Source organism: Budorcas taxicolor, chromosome 7 (genome assembly GCF_023091745.1).
Source record: "Budorcas taxicolor isolate Tak-1 chromosome 7, Takin1.1, whole genome shotgun sequence".
In the NCBI taxonomy this organism is placed as follows: domain Eukaryota; kingdom Metazoa; phylum Chordata; class Mammalia; order Artiodactyla; family Bovidae; genus Budorcas; species Budorcas taxicolor.
The window spans coordinates 43,026,883-43,046,631 of NC_068916.1; the positions used below are offsets into that span (position 1 = coordinate 43,026,883).

Sequence of the window (19,749 nt, forward strand, 5' to 3'; positions counted from 1 at the left end):
TCAGCTCTGGGCACACACCAGTGTTGGAAGGCAGCTCTTTGGTTATTGATTTACTCTGCTGCCACCTGGTGGAGGCATGCAAATTCAAGCTGGAGCCAGAATCCCCTCAGGCCCACTGCCTTTTTAACTATTTCACAACTCAACTGACCACCCCAGTGGAGGAGCTGAGGCTGGTTTGCAGCAGTGGCAGGAGCAAGCCTGCACTGAGACCTGGGGCAAGGCCAGAATTCTGGGAAACCCCCGCTGATAAACGCCAGGGGAGGGCCGGGAATTCCCCCCGCAGCTCCCACAGGCCCATGGCAGGGAAGTGGTTTCTATAAAAAGCCCAGAGGGACCTCTCCCGCCGCACTGGGGACAAATGAGGTCTGCCGGAGGGCATGTTGGACTGAGCCCATTGATGGGAATAGAAAGACCCAGAAAAAACAGCCTTGGGTGTTTTCTATTTTCTGTGAGCTCCAGCACATGAGTATGTGTGTTTTGTGTATGTTAGATGAGTCAGAGGAAAGTTCTGCACAAAAAGGATCAGCTCCAAGGAGGGGAGGAGAGAACAGGGGCCTGGGATCTGGGGCTGACTTCTGGAGCTGACAAGGCTGTTGACATTCAGGGGAGGACAGAGCCACAGGAATTATAAACAGGATGTTGCAGAGAAGTGACCTGGGGAGGGGGCTGGCCAGGAGAGCAGGGCGGCCCCCAGCAACACAGGATCCCCTAGCCTCCAGAGCAGCATTGTCCTGTGAGATGCTCTGTGTGGCATCACTACTCTGATGGGAACCAGAACACCCCCAAGAGGATCATCACCATACCCTTGGGAGAGGGTTAATGGTTAACAAACCCTCAAGGACGGCACTTTCTTATCTAAGAACTTCACACAAGTTCATTCATTTAAGCCGTGGGACAATCTCAAGAGATGGGAACCTACAGCTTCCATTTTACAGATGAGGAAATTGAGCCTTGGAGAGGGCCTAACGTCACAGAGGGCAAGTCCCCTGGAGTCCAAGAGTTTAGCCATCGTGACCTGTGAGGATGTAGCACGCAGGTGGTCCTCAAAAGATCCAATTTTGTTTAAATCTGGTCTCCCTACCGGAGGCACAGCCTCCTCCATTCTCCCCACCCCCGCTGGAAACTGGGTTATGTATACAGCAGGTGCTTACCAAGTGCTCTATGGTAGCTTTAACTCAACAAAGTGGGGAGCCTGCCAAGAGGGAAGAGATGGGGGTTGACTTGCCTAGGGCCACCTCACCAGGGGTGAGGGGACCCAGGGACAAACTGGACTCCCATCCCAGCTGGGCTCTGGGTGTCCCTGGGTGCCCCCGCCCACCTCTTCCTCAGATGGATCTGTTGGTTCCCGCCCCAAGCCTTGCTCCAAGCCAGGAGAACGTTGCTTCTTGCGACAGCCTTGGCTACGGCCGTTGCAGCTGGAGCAGCTGGGGTTGGGAGTTGGGTGGGGGGAGGAGAACGGGCGCCATGGGGCTGGGGATTGGCCCTGGGGGACCCTATCTCCCTTGTCCAGCTTGAGCTCTTCCAAGGTCCACACCAAAGCTCTCAAACTTGGATGGAGATCCATGGTCCAGCCTCCAGGCCCAGGAGGGAATTCTCTCCTCTGGCTCCGGCTGGAAGGGGTTTCAGAGTTCAGAGGGGCAAGCGTGGGATGGTTTGGGAGGGGTTCCTTCCCAGAACCTCGGAGGGCCCCCAGAGACTGACCGAATCCTGGGTAGGAGTGAGTTCCTTGTTAGAAGGAGCAACCAAAGACAGGTTGGAAGTCCAGGCTCCCAGAGGGACATTCAAAGCCGAGGAAGTCAGCAAGCCCTCCTCTAGCTGTGAATTTTGGATTCAAAGCCCAGGTCCCCCAACCATGTCACTGGGCAGGTGGCTGATATGGAGACCCTGCCATGCCTGCAAAATATTAGGACAGAGCTGGGTGCACATGATTGCTGTTATCAGAGAGCCCTGGTGAAACTGAGGCACATGGCATCCCAAACAATTCCTCTGGGCCAGAGTGACCAGTATTCTTGCCTGGAGAATCCCATGGACAGAGGAGCCTGGCAGGCTACAGTCCATGGGGTCGCCAAGAGTTGGACACAACTGAGCAACTTAGCATGCATGCATGTATGACCACATTTAGCAAAAATACAGGATGTCCTGCTAACTCTGAATGTCAGATAAACTAACTTTGTACATAACTACATGTAAGGAATATTGGCTTCCCTAGTGGCTCAGGTGGTAAAGAATTTGCCTGCAGTGCAGGAGACCCAGGTTCAATCCCTGAGTCAGGAAGATCCCCTGGAGAAGGAAATGGCAACCCTCTCCAGGATTATTGCCTGGAAAATTCCAGGGACAGAGGAGCCTGGGGGGCTATAGTTCATGGGATTGCAGAGTCGGACACAACTGTGCGACTAACTTTCACTTCACTTACACAGGACACCCTGCTAACTCTGAATGTTGGATAAACTTTGTTCATAACTACATCCCATGCTTATATGTGGGATACACTTATGTTAAAAAGATGTCTATCTGACATTAGGGTTTAATCATGCACCCTGAGTTTGAACTGGTGACCCCCCTGGTCACTTGCACAGTTCCTTCCCCAACTGTTCTTCCCATCACCCAGTCGGCGGTCCCCCATCCCCTGGATGGGGAGAGGAAGTAGGGGCACCTGGCCCCGCCGTGGGGCAACTGCAACTGCCTCTCGGCGTGGGGACTATAAGAGGGACAGGTGGGCACAGAGGGCAGAAACCCTGGAGCCCCCAACCGACCATGACCCAAAGCTGCAGACACTTCAGCCCTGCCCTGGCCCCCATCCTGCTGGCCCTGCTGCTGGGGGGTGAGTGGGGTCGAGTCTGTCCCTGGTCTTCTGCTCCCCCTCTCCACTCACCCTGGACCCTGCCGCACCCCCCATCCTCATGGGATGAGGAGACTGAGGTTCTGAGTGGTGAGGGTGAAGCGGGGGTACACCCTGCACCCTGTGGGGACTTCAGGTCTGGCTGCGCCGGGGCAGGAGGACCGTACAGGCCCCCTCCCCTCTCTGGGTGACAAGCAATAGAAGAGCCCAACCCTGAGGGGTCCTGCTGGGGGTTCCAGGGGTCGGGGGTTCCTCCTCTGCTTACCGCCCCACCCCCGCCCGTGCCCCCAGGCCCCGCGCTGGCCTCGGAGATCGTGGGGGGCCGGGCGGCCCGGCCGCACGCCTGGCCCTTCATAGCTTCGCTGCAGCTGCGCGGAGGCCACTTCTGCGGCGCCACCCTCATCGCGCGCAACTTCGTGCTGTCGGCAGCGCATTGTCTGAACGGCGTGTGAGTGTCTCCCGGGCGCACACATCGAGGGTCCCGGCGCGAGGGGCGTGGGGCCGGCCCAGGGTGGGGGCTTCCGGCAAAAGCGCGAGGGTTTGCAGGGTCCCCCTGCGCCCCATCGGGGTCTCTCCGCCGCTTCCGATCCCGGGGACCCCCCCATCACCTCCTGTCCGCCCGCGACCCCAGGAACTTTCGATCGGTGCGCGTGGTGCTGGGGGCGCATAATCTGCGGCGGCGGGAGCGAACCCGGCAGATGTTCAGGGTCCAGAGGGTCTTTGAAAACGGCTTCGACCCCTTGAGCCTGCAGAACGACGTCGTGGTTCTCCAGGTGCGCGGGGGGCGGGGCGGGCAGGGCAGGTACAGCGTCCTGAGAGGCTTGGGGAGGGGGGGAGGGGCAGGAGACTGGGGGGTGCGGCGGGCGGGGGCAGACCTGATGTCCCCCCTAATCCTGGTGCTTCAGTCACCCCGCTGTGAAATGGAGAAGTACACTCCCGCACCCCGCAGCGCTGCCAGAGATTATTAGATAAGACAGCCAGAAGCTCTGAGCAGCTGTCTTTCCTGGCAGTGGGCACTGACGGCCTCCCTCTTTGGGAAATGGGGCAAAATTACCTACATTCGGCGGGTGGGAGTCTGGAGGCAGAAACCTACCTTTCCCCTCTGCTTGCACAGCTATGATTATTCTCTGAGAATGTTCTAGAACAAGGGCTTTATGGTCGTTGGTGTAGCCCACGGTTTGTTCTGTTGGACACCTACTGTTTACTGCACTCAAGACACTTTCAGGGACTTCCCTGGTGGTCCAGGGGCTAAGACTCTGCACTCCCAAATTCAGGGGACCCAGGTTCAATCCCTGGTTGGGAAACTAGATCCCGCATGCTGCAACTAAGACCCCATGCAGCCAAACAAATAAATAAATAAATATAAAAGACATGTCCAGAGACGTGGCCTCAGCCATAGTGGTTCCTTCCACTTTACAGACGGGGAAAGTGAGGCTCGATGGGAGGCATGAAGAGGGTGGGCGTCCTGCTCTTAAAACACCCCAGGACAATGGTAGAGCCTCAGCGGGGGAACCTGGCCCCAGAGTCACAGCCATGGCTCGCCACCCCTCCCCCGTGACTGCTTCATACCCCACCACCCTCCTCGGCAGCTCAACAGGATGGCCACCCTCAACGCCAACGTGCAGGTGGCCCAGTTGCCTGCCCAGGACCAGGGCGTGGGCGAAGGTGTGCAGTGCGTGGCCATGGGCTGGGGCCGGCTGGGCACGAACCGGCCACCGCCCCAAATCCTGCAGCAGCTCAACGTGACCGTGGTGACTGGTCTCTGCCGCCCCACCAACGTGTGCACCCTGGTGCCACGCCGGCGTGCTGGCATCTGCTTTGTAAGTACCCTGGGTGCCCCCAGACCCCACCCCACCCCCTCCCAGGCTGCTGCAGCCAGACCTCTGGAATATCTTCCCCACCCTGAAGGGCAGGTAGGTGGAGCTGAGAGGGCTGGGCCGGGAACCCTAGCCCCCCAATTTGTCTGGCTCCACAGGGGGACTCCGGCGGGCCCCTGGTCTGCAACGGGCTGGTCCATGGGATCGATTCCTTCATCCGTGGGGGTTGCGGCTCCGGGGTCTTCCCAGACTCCTTTGCCTCTGTTGCCAAGTTTGCCAACTGGATCAACTCTATCATCCGGCGCTACAGTGACGACGATGGCCCCTCTCTCCACCCCAGGGACCCCACGGGCAGGACTGACTAGAAAGGCTGTACCTGTCATGCCCCCTCACCTGCCCCTGGCTGGGCCCTTCCCATGAAGCATCACTCAGCATCTGGCACAATAAAAACCTCTCTCTGTTTTGTAGAAGGTGTCTGTGTGTTTGTTGGTTGTACAACTGAGTCGAAAAGTCCTCAGGAGAAGGTCTTGGGTGTGTCACGAGTATGCTGCCACCAGGTGGTGGCTGATTCAGGGCCCTGGGGTAAGAAGTCCCTTCCCTACCTTCCACAAAAGGATCCCAGTTGCTATTTCTCGGACGGAGGAGCCTGGTAGGCTGCAGTCCATGGGGTCGCTAGGAGTCGGACACGACTGACCGACTTCACTTTCTCTTTTCCCTTTCATGCACTGGAGAAGGAAATTGCAACCCACTCCAGTGTTCTTGCCTGGAGAATCCCAGGGACGGGAGAGCCGGGTGGGCTGCGGTCTATGGGGTCGCACAGAGTCGGACACGACTGAAGTGACTTAGCAGCAGCAGCAAACATAATTAAACCAGTCCTGCAGGTGGTGATAATGCAGAGCACTACAGCAGGTGTTCACACGTGCTTACAAGCACAGACATCATTCTGCTGCTGCTGCTAAGTCACTTCAGTCGTGTCCGACTCTGTGCGACCCCATAGACCGCAGCCCACCCGGCTCTCCCGTCCCTGGGATTCTCCAGGCAAGAACACTGGAGTGGGGTGCCATTGCCTTCTCCAACATCATTCTGAGTCTTTGCAAGTATTCACTCAGCTGGTCCTCTCTCTGCCCTCGAGGCAGGTCCCACGAGTGCCCCACTTTACAGATGAGGAAGCAGAGGGGCAAACAGCTATGAAGTCACACTCAAGAGCCTGGGTTCGAGTCCCAGCTCTGTGACTTTGAGCAACTTGTGTGCTGTCTCTGAGCCTCTGTTTCCCTGCAGTAAAGAGTGAGGCACTGTCTGGGAAGCAGCCAGCCAGGAGTTGAGGTCCTAGGCCAGCCTCAGCTTCTCTGAGTGGGGAGACAGTCCCTCCCCCTCCTCCTCAGCCCTGGTGGGGAGGTGGGGGAGGAGGGAGGCAAAGATGTCAGATGTCTCACAAGGAAACACTTCAGCCCGAAGGAGTCACAACAGCCCTGGGGAGGTGACCAGCCTGTACCCCTCTTCTGCTTCCCTGGGCCTGGGAAGGAACCCCCAGGGGCCCACAACACATGCGGCCTCTGCCATCATGCGGCTCACAGGCTGGGAGACTCAATTGCCTAAGCCAGCAAATAAATTTGAGAAGTAACATCAGGCAATGCTCCCTCCCCCACCCCTGACCCCACACCACGAGGCCAGGATAATTCCTCTCTGCACCCCCCACCGCATCCCCCTAGTGGGGCACACCAGCTTGGGCCCTACCTGACGGTCCTTACTTTTGCCAGTCCCTCTGTCTGCTGGCTCTTCCTGAAGGTACACCCCACCTCCCCCCGCCACCAGTGCCAGCGGCTCAGGAACGTGACCCACTGTCCAGCAATCGCTTTTTCCACTTAATACTATACACTGGCAGTCTTCCCAGGTCAACAGAGCATCCAGGGACCACACGGGGTTATTCACTGAACTGACCTGTCTTGTTGGGTCATTTCCAAATTTTGTCGCCATTTCCAATACGCTTACTTACATAATCTGGACTCCACTTGCAAATGTGCTTTCGTTTCAGAGATTCTGATTTTAGTATGGAAACATGTCAGGATCTAACGAATCACATTTGCTATGCTGTTTTCTAATTTTCTTTTCACTGTGAAACGAAGCAGAGGGGGAAAGATGGCGCACTGCTTCCACTGGGAACAGCTCACAGCTCGAGGTCCTCCCCACTCTTCTGGGAGCACCCAGCATCTCCCCCTAGTAGGTTCATGAGACATTGACCCACCATCCCCAACTTACAGAGGACCGTGTGACTCAGGTTCTGCTCATCAGGACCTTTCATCCCCTGCCTGCAAAAGATGGTTTAGGAGCATGAGATCCAAGTTCGGCCAATCCGAGGCAGGCTTGAGACCCTGGCTACAGTGATGGGGAATTTGTAGAGGGACTGACCCAACTTCTGGGCTGAGTCTAGGGCCCCTGGGGCCACAACAATGAAGTCTGTTGAGGAAAAAAGTCATCAAGGAGGAAAGGAGGAACCAGAGGGAGACCTGACCTTGTTAAGGTGCCTGGATCAAACTATAGCTGAAGGTGGACCCATGAACTTTTCATGTAATTTCCTTGTTGAAAGTTCTACCCAGTTTGCCTTGGTTTTTCTGTCACTTGTATCCAGTCTTTCCAGCCACCCCTACACATCACTTTCCCCATATTCTACTTGTTGGGGTATCAAGCTCCAGAGCCACACCAGTGGGAACAAGGGTGTTGGATAACCTCTCCCCACCCCCACCTGACCTCTTCTCCAAGTTGTAGGAGGAAGAGAAAGAAGGGAGGAGCGGAAAAGGAGGAAGTGGGTTGTTTACAGACTGTGATCTTCAGCTGCTGTTGCGAAACTTTTGGAGCTGGATAGGCACTAGGGGGGACTGGGCTGGGGGCCTAAGGGTGGGTCCATCCCTCTGCTCTGCCTGCTGCCCATCCAAAAGGCAGCTTCCCACACCAGGGCTGGCCCTGGGTCAGGCTCACAGGGGTAGTTGGCATACCCAGCAGCCTGTCTATACTCAGTACAAAGTCCGTGGGAGAGAACCGCACCCTTGGGGAGAATGGACAGGCAGCTTCCCTTTCTCCAGCTGGGCCTATGCCCACCCGGCAGATAGCGCCTGTGGGAGCACCCGCCTCCTTCCAGCCTCATAAAAGCACCCCCAGGGTCTTGCCTGGGTCAGTGTCAAGGCCACGGCGGCATCATGGCAGACCGCTCCCTGCAACTGGTGGTTCTGATCCTCCTCGGGACAGCCTTGTGTGGTGAGTGGATGCGGGATGACCAATGGGGGCCACCGGTTTGCAGGGCAGTCATCAAGGTGGCCCCTCCATCAAACAGGACTATTCCCCAGCCCCACATGAACAGAAGGCTCTGGAAACCAAGGAATTCTCCAAACTTTAGGGATTTGGGGGTTGTTTTTTTGTTTTGTTTTGGCAGTGCCAAGCAGCTTGCAGGATCTTATTCTCCAACCAAGGATTGAACCCCTGCTCTTGGCAGTGAGAGTCCCAACTACTTGACTTCCAGGGGATATTCTTAAAACTTTGCATCTAGCTTTCCACATACTGGAAAACCGAGAGGCAAATGCTGGCAGGGATGTTGGGTTTGAGCAGCCCCACTTTCCTCGTGTTTAAATTGAAGCCATCAGGCCCACTGTGTAGGCATGAGGTTTTCCACAGGTTCCCTCACTCCCTATCGTTTGTCTTCTCAGCCGTTCCTCCCTGGGGCCCCAGAAGGTTGTAATTCTGTTGGGGAGGACTGCAGGATGGAATTCCAGGTCTGAGGGGCTGTTACAGCCACTGAAGGGTGGGGTGTTTAGTCCATAGGGGATCCCTAGGGCTGGGCTGCAGTCACCCCTGAGGTCCTCACGTTGACCTGCCTACCTCTAGCGGCACAGCCACGTGGCCGGATCCTGCGCGGCCAGGAGGCTCCATCCCACTCCCGGCCCTACATGGCATCCGTGCAGGTGAACGGCAAGCACGTGTGCGGAGGCTTCCTGATAGCAGAGCAGTGGGTGATGAGCGCAGCGCACTGCCTGGAGGACGTGTGAGTGGCCCGGGGCAAAGAACGGGGCCGAGCGGGGCGGGGCGGAGGGGACGTGGTTCTGATGCGCGTCCACCCCACTCCCAGGGCCGATGGGAAGGTGCAGGTCCTCCTGGGCGCGCACTCCCTGTCGCAGCCGGAGTCCTCCAAGCGCCTGTACGATGTGCTCCGCGTAGTGCCCCACCCGGGCAGCCGGCCAGAGACCATCGACCACGACCTACTCCTGCTGCAGGTCTGTCGGGTATAGCCGCAGTTCCCCCGCTGCTCTGGGACTCCGTCCCGCCCTGGGCCTAATGCTCGCTTCTGCTCCATCCCCCAGCTCTCTGAGAAAGCCGTGCTAGGCCCTGCCGTGCAGCTCCTGCCATGGCAGCGCGAAGACCGCGACGTGGCTGCGGGCACTCTCTGCGACGTGGCGGGCTGGGGCGTGGTCAGCCACACCGGCCGGAAACCCGACCGCCTGCAGCACCTACTCCTGCCGGTGCTCGACCGCGCCACCTGTAACCTGCGAACGTATCACGACGGCACCATCACAGAGCGAATGATGTGCGCGGAGAGCAACCGCCGGGACACCTGCAAGGTGCGCAGGCGGGACAGGACGGAGAGGGTACCAGCCTGCTGGGCTTGGGGCCCGTAGAGGGGCGGGGCGGCCCTACTGTGGGTGGTGCCAGTAGAGGGGCGGGGCAGAGGGGACCAGCCTGTTAGGGGTGGGTCCAGGAGAGGGGAGGGGCGCCCTGGGGACGGGGCAGAGAAGGTCAGGTATGCTGGAGGGCGGGGCCAGCAGAGGGACAGAGCATTTGGACAGGCCAGGGGGGCATGGCTGGCCTGAGGACAAAAAAGGGTTGGGAGAAGTGACAACTGGGAGAGGATGTGAATACGTTGGGACTCGAGCTTGAAGGCTTCGAGGGGCTGCTGCGCATAGACTGGGACGGAGGGCGGAGTGGAGCTTGAACATGGCGGAACCGAAATCCGGAGGCGAGGCCTTGATGGGCGGCGGTGGGTGGATCCTGGGGAAACTGACGAGTGAGGGAATGATTGGGGCCTCAGGGCTGAGCGGAATTGCAACAGACTGGAACTGCAGCAGGCTCTAGTGGACCCGAACCAGGATGCGGGAGGGCAGGCCTGCACCGGACCTCACGACCCCGCTTCCCGCAGGGCGACTCCGGAGGCCCGCTGGTGTGCAGCAGCGTGGCCGAGGGCGTGGTCACCTCGGGCTCGCGGGTCTGCGGCAACCGCAAGAAGCCCGGTATCTACACGCGCTTGGCGAGCTACGCGGCCTGGATCGACAGCGTCATGGCTGAGGGCGCAGCCGCCTGAGGAGCCCCTGAGACGCTGCGGCCACGGGGCCCGAGCAATAAAATCATCCATTCCTGCACCCAGTCCGCCTTTATTGATTGCACGCTGCCTGCAGGAGTGGACCGAAGCGAGCCAGACTGAGGGGGCGGCGGAGTCTTGGTAATGATGTACCAGGAGGCAACTGAAAGGCTGAGACGTGCCTGAAGGAGGGGCATTCAGGCTCAAGTCCGGAGGCCCCATGCCCTTCAAGCCTGGCTTCGCTTCACGCCTCGGCCACATGGTGGCGCCCTTACTATTCCCAGGAAATAGAAGTGTCCTGAGACCTAGCAAGGGGTGCGGGTCGGGTAGTGTCCCCTTGGTTTCTACTTCCCAAGAGGAATGCGAAGGTCTACTGTGTGCAAGACCCCGCTCTGGGCTGAGATCTAGGTACACAGCCAGGCTGTGTTCTTAGAATCGTGTCCCAGATGGGGAAATGCTCAGAGACGCTGTGCGACTCTCCTGAGCAGCCTGGAATTCAGCCCTGAACAAGCCATCTGTCTGCATTCACAGGCCGTCCTCACATGCAGTGTGGCTCACTGACTGTCCAAAGCTGACTGGTGTCCCAGAGCAGCCCCAATGATTGCGGGCCCAGATGACTCACCACCTTCCTGGGTCTTGGTTTTACCCTTCTGTGTGAGATGACAGGGCAGAACCCAGGGACTGAGGCCCTGGGCCCTCTCCCACTTGGACAACGGGCCATTAAAGCCCAGCACCTACTTGGCCCCAGGTGTTAAGCCTGACCCACAAAGGGAGCCTCTGACCTCCCTTTGGTCAATAACGAGATTGAGGGTCTGAGAGATGGTCATATGCCCCACGAGGGACTGGTACTGGAAACTGGCCAGGTGTTTTTCTGCTATGAAGCGTTCATTCATATGGAAGCTCTTGAGACACAGCTAAGACCCAGCCCTGCTCAGAGCAACCAGGTCAAATATTCCCAGATGCATGGATGGAACTTCTGAGTGATCCTGATGATGGGCTGGGGGGTTCTCAGTGTGCTCAGGATTTTTTTCTCATGTGGGATTTAAGAAGCTGCACGCACTTAAGTGAGAGTGGCAAGGAAAATGTAACTGCTGGTCAGTCAGCCATCACAGACTCACTCGTCCCATGGTTATTACTTCCTGAATTAAGCCAAGACACTGCGAAGTGGCCCTGAAATGATCCAGTTGGGAGGTGGAACAGTAGGATTACCACCTTTAGCAAACAAAAATGCAGGCTGTCCAGTTACATGAGAGTTTCAGGAAAATTTTGTTAAGTATGTCCCATGTCCCATGTAATATTGGGGACAGATTTAGACTAAAATACCATTCATTGTCCATCTGAAATTCAGACTTAACTGTTCTGCATTTTTCTGGCAACACTAGTTGGGGGTACAGATGAGATAAAACAGTGAGCAACGGCACCTAAGGTCAGTGGCTGGAGCAGAACCAGATGGAGCTGGTGGAGACACAGGCTCCTACCATCTACCTGGGTGGGGTGGGGGGACACGTTGCTGCAGTCACCTGTGACCCTGTGACCCTGGAGGGCTTCTGCTTTCACTTCTATCTGGAGGATGGTGTCTTCAGCCTCCTCAGCCACAATGGGGTCCCGCGGGCCTGGCTCTGAGGAGACTGAAGGCACAGGAGACATGTAATCAGAGGGACCAAACTGCCTCTTCCTGTCACAGGAATGCCTGCTCTTGTCCCCAGAAGGGGACCTGTGTGGACATGGGGTGGGGGAAGGATGAGGGGCAAGGAAACCTCCCCACCCACAAACCCCCTCCCAACCTGGAGGACATCCCAACAGGGCCCTCAGATGACCTGACGGTTCTGAACAGCCAGGCGCAGGCATGCATGCCCACTGGGCTCGTCACAGCAGCTCTTGGGCACTCTGGTCATCCATCGCTCAGTGACAAGCTGCCCCAAACTCGGTGATGCTGAGCCATCCCATCCCCTTCATCTCGCTCAGCTTGTGCGGGTCAGGGTCACACAGGCATGGAAGTGTCCCTGCTCCATCCCCTGGATGACCAGACCCAAGGGGCCAGCCTGCAGGTGTTCAGAGGCTCTAGGAGGAGGCCCAGGAGCCAGGCCAGGTCCCACCAGCCTCAGGTCAGCCAGCACCACCTCCCATGCACAGGGTGGGCTGGAGCAGGTCCAAGGGGAAGGGACCAGGACTCGTCCTCCAGGGAGCATCCAAGGATGGTGGCTGTGGTGTAAACCCCCACTATTTAACCTTAAAGCAATGAAATATGAATGCAAGAAACACGCTCACTTTTCTAAAACAAGTAGCTGCTTTAAAGACTTTAGAATGACTTGAGAAAGGCAAGTGGCTTAAAAAAATACATGGTCAAATGAGGTAAAAGGCTGAGAAAATATATGCAAGAACCTGGGCCATGTGCCGCTCCACCAGAGAGGCTGCCCATTTCAGGCCCATTTCTCCAAGGGGCTGGGGCACCAGCAGCAGCACAGTTGGGGGGGTACCTCACAGGTCCCTGCAGAAAGCACCACTCAGATGGCAAGACATGAACACCCCTAAGTGCTGGGGCCACAGGCAGGTGGGCAGCTGGCCCAGGTAATGGGGCTCCTGGAGTGCTGCCAGTCCCTGAAAGCCTGACACAGCAGGCAGCACGCTGAGCTCCGCAGGACACCTACCCAGCCTGCCCTCCCTCGAGCCTCCAGAAGGAAAACAAGAGAAGCAATTACCGCTTAACAGGCAGGCACTGTGCCCAGGCCCTGGGGAGCCACATAATCGGTGAGTGGTTGCTGACGAGGCAGGACCCTTCGGGGCCACAGCCTGAGCTCCCAAAAACCTGGTGGGGGAGGGGAGGAAGGCAGGGAGGCAGAGAGAAAGAAGAGACAGAGACACTCCTGTGTGTAGGAACCAGGCAGTAGAGAGCAGCCTCCACCCACATCCAGCCCCACACTGCTCGCCCCCAGGACGCCTGCGTCTGGTAGACGGTAGGTGCTCAATAAATGCTGGCCAAGCAGGAAAACAACACACACAGGCACAGAATCCCGTGCCTGTGGGGGGTGGGGGCTGTGGGGAGGTGGCACCCAGGACATCGACAAGACACCTGCTGCCCAGGGGGACGTTTCTGGGGCTTGCCCATGTCAGAGACAGCAGTGACAGGTACAGGTGGGGGACCCGAGGCTGACGCCCGGCTGGTGTCCTTGACAGCAGCCACTGGACGCCTGGCAGGTTCATGTGTCATGTTCTAAAGCACACAGTCCTCAGATCCTGGACCCTCTGAACTGGGACCTAGGGGTCCTTGGGGTCCTGAGGGGTGGCACTTGCCGTGGTTCTGCCTGGGGCAGGCCCCAGGCTATCTCAGTCACCACCTTGCAGGGTGATCATGTGGCTAGGTCCTCCTGCCAGATAAATCAACAGGCTTCAAGGGAGAAAGAGCCTTGATGGCTGGGCTGAGGTGCCAACTTGAGGCTTCAGGCTGTGTCCTCACTGGCCCTGTCGGTTACAGGGGTGCTGGCGCAGCAGACAAGGCCCCCAAAGCATAGTTCCAGGCTGGTGGTGTCTAAGAACACCCAGCGAAGGTCTGGAGCATGTGGCTGCTCTGTCACCAGCAAGGGGACAGCATGGCTTTCCTGTAAGTTCATCAGGAATCCACTGACATTTTGCACAGCAGAGAAAACTATAAATAAAACGAAAGACAACCTACAGAATGGGAGAAAATATTTGGAAACGATGCAACTGACAAGGGTGCAATTTCGAAAGTATACAAACGACTCATATAGCTCAATATCAAAAAACCAACCCAATCAAAAAAACTGGCAGATCTAAATAGACATTTCTCCAAAGAAGACATATGGGTGGCCAACAGATACATGAAAGCATGCTTCACATTGCTAATTATTAAAGAAACGCAAACGAAAACTACAATGAGGATTCACCTCACACCAGTCAGAATGGCCACAGTTAAAAAGTCTGCGAATTCTGGTGAGGGCATGGAGAAAAGGAAACCTTCCTACATTGTTGGTGGGAATGTAAGTTGGTACAGCCACTGTGGAGAACACTATGGAGGTTCCTCAGAAAATGAGCAAATATCCAGGCAAAATTATAATTCAAAAAGACACATGCACCTCAGTGTTCACTGCAGCACCATTCACGACTGTCAAGACATGGAAACAACCTACAGCTCTATCACCAGATGAATGGACAGACATGTGGCACATAGATACACAAGCAATATTGCTCAGCCATGAAAATGAAGAGTGCCACTTTCTGCAGCAGTGGATGGACCCAGAGATTATCATACTAAGTGAAGTCAGTCAGACGAAAAAGAAAAAAGACAAAAATCACTTGATATCACTTACCTGTCAAATCTAAAATATGACACAAATGAACTTATTTACAAAACAGAAACCAACTCAAACAAAGAATGCCAATTTATGGTACCAAAGGGGAAAGAGGGGAGGGATAAATTGGGAGTGTGGGATGAGCAGACACACACTGCTACATATGAGCAAGATGAACAACAAGGTCCTACTGTACAGCACAGGGAACCATATCCAATATGCTGTCATAAGCCACAATGGACAAGGTATGAAGAAGAACATGTGTGTATACATATGACTCAATCACTGTGACATATGCCAGAAACAACACTGTAATCCTTACTATAATAACTTAAAAAAAATTATCCAACTAATAATTAAAGACCATAACAAGTGAAAAAAAGAGAAAAGAAAAGAAAAAAAGGATGCACTTACAGGCTGAGATGTAGTCAGGGGTAGCTGAGGGGCATGCGCCACCAGAGTCCCCCACACAGGCAGTTCTTGATCCAGCGCTGCTCCCACTGCTTGACGGCGGTGGTCTTGTTGGGTGACTTGAGCATGGTGACGCAGCCGCACCTGCAGATAGAGCAAGCAGGTGGATGGGATGCTAGGCCGGCTGGCTGTAGCCACAGGGCCTGGCACATGCTACTGCACCTCAGGAATGGTGTTCCCTGCACCCCTACACCCCACACAGTGAGCTAATTCCTCCATATCCTTCTGTCTCCACTCAATACCACCCCTCACTTCCCTGAGTAGACAGAGGCTTGGCCAAGCCTAGTGGTGTGGCCCTGGGGTCATCTGGCAGCAAGCAGGGCCACATATGCATGAGCAGCGCGGAGCGGCCACGCCTCCATCTCTGCCCTTGTCAGGCCACTGGGAGCTCCAAGAGGGCAGGCTTGGGCCAGCCGCTCGCCGCTACCCCTCACCTCGGCCCCACCCTTTATCAAGACCGCCAGGGATACCCGCTCAGGAGCCCCAGACAGACACAATCCTGGGACCCTGGCTCATAGGCTGGGAAGCTGCCAGTGGTGGAGTGGAACAGCATCTCCTGCAGCTGCTCACCTGGTACACGCCTTGCAAGCCTCTGTGGGGTAGGCGCCCAGGTGCAGCCTCCGCAGGTGGTCCATCTTGGGCTGGCCTGGCACCCTGATGGAGAGGAGCAGGGGAAGGCTCGGGGGTGTGCACATGCACATATGCATGCGTGCACTGGCGCACACATGCACACACAGACACAAGCGCATGCGCACATACAGCTGTATGGGTCAGTCTCCTAGAGGCAAAGCGTGTGTGAGAACAGGGAGAATCCAGGAGCCGGACTCCTACACACCCTCCGCCCACAGGCCCCTGCTGAGGGTGGCACCTAGAGCAGAGTGGGGCGAACCCATCAGGATTCCTGAGGCTGGGCACTCGTATCACCCAAGTTTGAAAACTTCCAAGAGTGTGAAAGCCCTTTGGCCACCAGCCACCTCTCTGTGTAAAGTGTTTCCTGAAACTCGAGCACAAACCACAGTGTGTGATTCATCAGGACGTTCCTCCCACGGCTTTAGAGATGAAAAAGAAAATCCGGAAGTGGAGGAGGAAGGCCCAGAGTCTTCCCGGCGGTGAAGGGGGCTGTTGGGACGCTAAGGCCCCTCCCCAGTAGAGGACCATGTGAGAATCCATCCCACGACACCTTGAATGGGAGGCGGCCTGTGGGGTCCTAGGTTCGCCTTCTGGCCTGGTGTCTATCTCTGGACTGCACCTCAGAGATTGAGTTTACCTGCCTGTAAAGTGGGGACAAACCCCCACCCAGGGTGCTGCTCCTTCAGCAGGCCTGGGTTTTCTGGACTCCACACATCCAAAGAATGGCCCCCGAGGTCACTCCCAGCCAGGTCTGCCTAAGAGTGTTCTGCTTTCTGGGGCCTTGGGACCTGCCAGGCACTCTGGGCTGCAGTGCAATATATGGTGGGGGGCGGGGGCGGGGGGTGTGAACCTGAGCTCCCGAGGGGCTGGCTGGAGCCGGAGTAACCAAGGTTGGCCACATGGGCCCTCCACATGGGCCATGACAGGCCAGGGGGGGGATGACATCACCCAGACAAGCAAGGGCACAAATCTGTACAAGACAATGACCTGTACACTATAGTACAATATAGTGCCTGGATGGAGGGAAGTGACAGGGCAGGGGAGGTGGGTGAGGAGGGGAGGAGTCTGGGGGCAAGGAGGAATCTCAGGGGCAAGGGAGGGGAGGAATATCGGGGGTAGCACTCAGGTCAGGCTAGAAGGAAGCAGCAGGCACAGCACGGGCAGAGGCCCTGAGACAGACATGTGTCGGGGGATGTCAGGCAGGGGAGACCCTTCTGGAAGAAAGGGTATACAGGGCCCTGAGTCAGAGGTGGGTGTGCATACCTGATGAGGCCATCCAGCTGCAGGCTGCTGGAGCCACCAGGAAGAGCAGGGGCCTTGCCAAAGTGCAGGCGCAGGGGCTGCTTGGGCTGCAGGCGGCTGACCAGTCCATCACTCACAGGCAGCCAGTCCAGGCTGGGGATGAGCAGCTGACTGGGCAGTAGGCAGCACTCATCCACCAGCGCCTCGTCTGGCTCACTTGTGGGACCCTCGTCACGACCTGTGGGGGGAGCAGGGGGCGCAGGACATCATACTTAGCGGCCATGCTCACAGCACTGCCCACCAGGAGGCATCATGGCTTCCTCCAGGCTCACAGAGCGCCAGGTGCAGGCTCCAGCCCTGCCTTGACTTCTTGAAGAGCCTGGGAAGCTCCTTCCCCTTCTTGGGCCCAGTCCTCTCCTCTGTAAAATGGGGACCCATTTAGTCATTTAAAAAATGTGCAGCGAGTACTGGGTGCCCTTCTTGGCATCAGGGAGGCAACAATGACAGAGCCTGGTCCCAGAAACACATTACACAGGACAAGCAGAAGCCTAAGAGTGGCTGATGTTTACTGAGCACCCACGCTGTGCCTGGATCTGTGCTAGGTGCTGGGGAAATAGTAGGGGGGCCACAACAGAGCAAATTTGACCTACGGGAGATTACATTACGGTGGAGGACTCAACCAGGGCTTGGATTTTGGTGGGGAAATGAGAGAAGAGGAGCAGGTGTCTTACAGCAGATCCAGAGCTTGGTGAGCAGGCGAAAGAGCAGGGACATGCTGTCCTGAGTGTCTGAGGTAGCCGTGTACACAGGCAGGCAGCTGGGCTTCAGCAGGCCCCAGATACGGATGACAACCATCAGCTCTCGCAGCATGCCCAGCGATGTGCCATCCCGCAGGAAGCTGTGGCCTGGTCGCAGCGGGGAGCCCTATGGGGAAGATGGTTCTGGTTGTGCACTTTGTGTTTGAACATTCCAGGACCTCTGAGTTGGCATCAGATGGCCTTTGGGGAGGGGTGGGGGCAAGGAGGTGGGGCTTCTGGGAGGAGCTAAGCTGGAGGAGGTGGGGCAGAGGGCACACCTGGTTGGGCAGACTGGCCAGCAGGTAGAGCACAAAGTCGCCCACCCACTGCAGGAGCTGCTGCAGTGCCTGGAGCGTGTTCATGTCCAGAACGAACTCCTCCGTCTTGAGGTTGATCATGACCTTGTCAATGTCTAGGAGGGGACAGGCAGTCAAGGAAGGCTGGGACCTCACACAGGGGACCCCTGGAGGGCAGGGCTGGAGGGAGAAGTTCCGGGTACCCACCACAGGGCTTCAGGACACCCAACGCCCCTTGGACCCCGTGTAGGACAGCCTGGAGTTCCCGCCAGCCTCCAGGCGCCCACGCACACAGTGCCCCTAGGGATGCCACCCAGGCTGTCTCATCTTTGTTCCCGGTAACACCCACCATGTGTCCCCACGGGCAGTGGTGGGGGCAGGGGGGCACACGCAAGACACCTGAGGGATCCTCCCTGGCAGAGAGCGAGGGCACTTGGAGGGTGGGGGTGGGAGCCAGGGTGGCCTGCAGGATGGAGCTGGACCCACCGACGTCTGTGATCTTGGCACAGATTTCAGTCAGCCGGTCACCAGGACTTTTGTCAGGTGTGTTGAGCACGTGCGGGCGCAGCAGCGACTTCAGCGTGGAGCTGATGGCGATGAGGAAAAGCTTTGCGTGGTAGTCGCACACACGAGTCACCGTGCAGGGCGACAGCTTGCACAGCGAGGCCTTCATGGCCAGGATCCGGGTGGACAGGACCTGGGTGGCCAGGATGTGAGCAATTCGGGCTTGTGCCTTGGGGCGGGGCCAGAGCAAGGCACTGGGCCCAATGGGCAAGGGGCTAAATCTCTGGGCTTTGCCCTCCTTCCGGGCCTTGCCCTCCTTCTGGCAGAATCCTCCTTCTTGCCCACCTTCCCTCACAGGACAGCAGGGTTTCAACCTGTGGGTGGGTCTGCCCCAGGGGCCAAATGGCCATGTCTGGGATCCCTAACGATTTGGGGGTGCCTGGCATGAAGTGGGTGGGGGCGGGGATGCTGCTCTACCCCACCTTATTCCTCGACCCTGATGTCTCCTGGGATGCCACGACTGAATGACTGATAGCATCAACGTGCGCGCACACAGCTAGCAGAGCACTGAGTGGTTGGACCCTAGTGGCGTCCCCGGCTCTGAAGCCAGCTCTCTCCTGTGCAGTTCATGCCGGCAGCACCCTCTCACATCTGAGCTCTCTCAGGTCTGAGCCCACACGTCTGAGCCCTCGCACATCTGAGTGGGCTGCTAAAAACCACACGACCTCTCCTTTCTGTTTCCTCCTCGTGTTGGATATTGGGGCACAGAGGACAATTCCGGATTCCTAGCAGTGCTGACCTCAGGGAGGCTCTAGGTTTGTAGTTACGCCCGGTTGCATCTGGGGGATCATTTCTTCCTGCCCCTCCCATCTTTAAAACTCGAGGTCACTGTTCTTATCGCAGGGGCAAAGGCCTCCACTGACATGCAGAGGCAGGTGCAGCCAGGCCTGCAACCGCACCCTCCTGGGCTGAGAAGGCAGGGAGGAGGGCTGCCTGACCCACGGGGAAGAAGAGGGCCCCTGGGGAGGGAGGGGATGGGCCAGCACCTGCTGTAGCTCAGCCTTTTGGCGCGTGTACTCCTCATGCAGCTTCTCCACCAGGCTCTGCACCATGCCGGGCTGCACGTGCAGCAGGATGTCCCACCAGTCATAGCCAGTCACCATGCAGTACTCCAGCAGGAAGAGCAGGTGCCGCAGGGCCAACCCCACATCCAGCGAGTGGCCCATGGACGGCGAGATGCGCAACATGCTCAGCTGTGGGGAGAGGGTGGGGCATGAGGGGATGGGAGTCTGAGCACCAGGGACAGGGCAGGCTCAGCCCATGTGGGGTCCTGGCCTGCCTGATCTCCTGTCACATGGGAGGGCTACAGAGCCACAGCCTGGCCAGGTGGCATGAACAGAGCCCTTTCCTCCACTTGGGGGCCACACGGTCCCCCCCAACAGGCCAAACCCATCCCTACCCAGCCCAGCCCAGATGCCGAGAGTAGGGCCAAGTAGGTACACTGCCCA

General features: G+C 57.4%; 3 protein-coding genes across 8 annotated transcripts in view; 2 read left to right on the forward strand and 1 right to left on the reverse strand.

The window, feature by feature from the left end:
• The window catches only part of MED16 (mediator complex subunit 16), a 47,919-nt gene that overhangs the window by 20,327 nt on the left and 7,843 nt on the right, over window positions 1-19,749 (reverse strand). For 3 of the 6 annotated variants that reach the window (XM_052644421.1, XM_052644420.1, XM_052644423.1), the window contains exons 9-16: window positions 19,288-19,494; window positions 18,224-18,434; window positions 17,720-17,853; window positions 17,376-17,568; window positions 16,666-16,882; window positions 15,343-15,426; window positions 14,716-14,856; window positions 10,070-13,637 (exon numbers count right to left, since the gene is read on the reverse strand). In XM_052644421.1, the coding sequence (XP_052500381.1) occupies window positions 14,730-14,856; window positions 15,343-15,426; window positions 16,666-16,882; window positions 17,376-17,568; window positions 17,720-17,853; window positions 18,224-18,434; window positions 19,288-19,494 (1,173 nt within the window). In that variant the 3' untranslated portion in view covers window positions 10,070-13,637; window positions 14,716-14,729. Of the gene's footprint in view, window positions 1-6,920; window positions 6,963-10,069; window positions 13,661-14,715; window positions 14,857-15,342; window positions 15,427-16,665; window positions 16,883-17,375; window positions 17,569-17,719; window positions 17,854-18,223; window positions 18,435-19,287; window positions 19,495-19,749 lie in introns of those variants that run through there. The other 3 variants (XM_052644424.1, XM_052644422.1, XM_052644425.1) reach the window with 3 other exon arrangements.
• On the forward strand, window positions 2,755-5,101 carry ELANE (elastase, neutrophil expressed). The gene is made up of 5 exons (XM_052644428.1): window positions 2,755-2,821; window positions 3,131-3,287; window positions 3,471-3,612; window positions 4,429-4,659; window positions 4,815-5,101. The coding sequence occupies exons 1-5, from the start codon at window positions 2,755-2,757 to the stop codon at window positions 5,019-5,021; spliced, it is 804 nt and encodes a 267-aa protein (XP_052500388.1). The 3' UTR covers window positions 5,022-5,101.
• On the forward strand, window positions 7,633-10,048 carry CFD (complement factor D). The gene is made up of 5 exons (XM_052644427.1): window positions 7,633-7,905; window positions 8,530-8,686; window positions 8,771-8,915; window positions 9,003-9,260; window positions 9,836-10,048. Exons 1-5 carry the CDS (start codon window positions 7,848-7,850, stop codon window positions 9,995-9,997), a joined length of 780 nt encoding a protein of 259 aa, XP_052500387.1. The 5' UTR covers window positions 7,633-7,847; the 3' UTR covers window positions 9,998-10,048.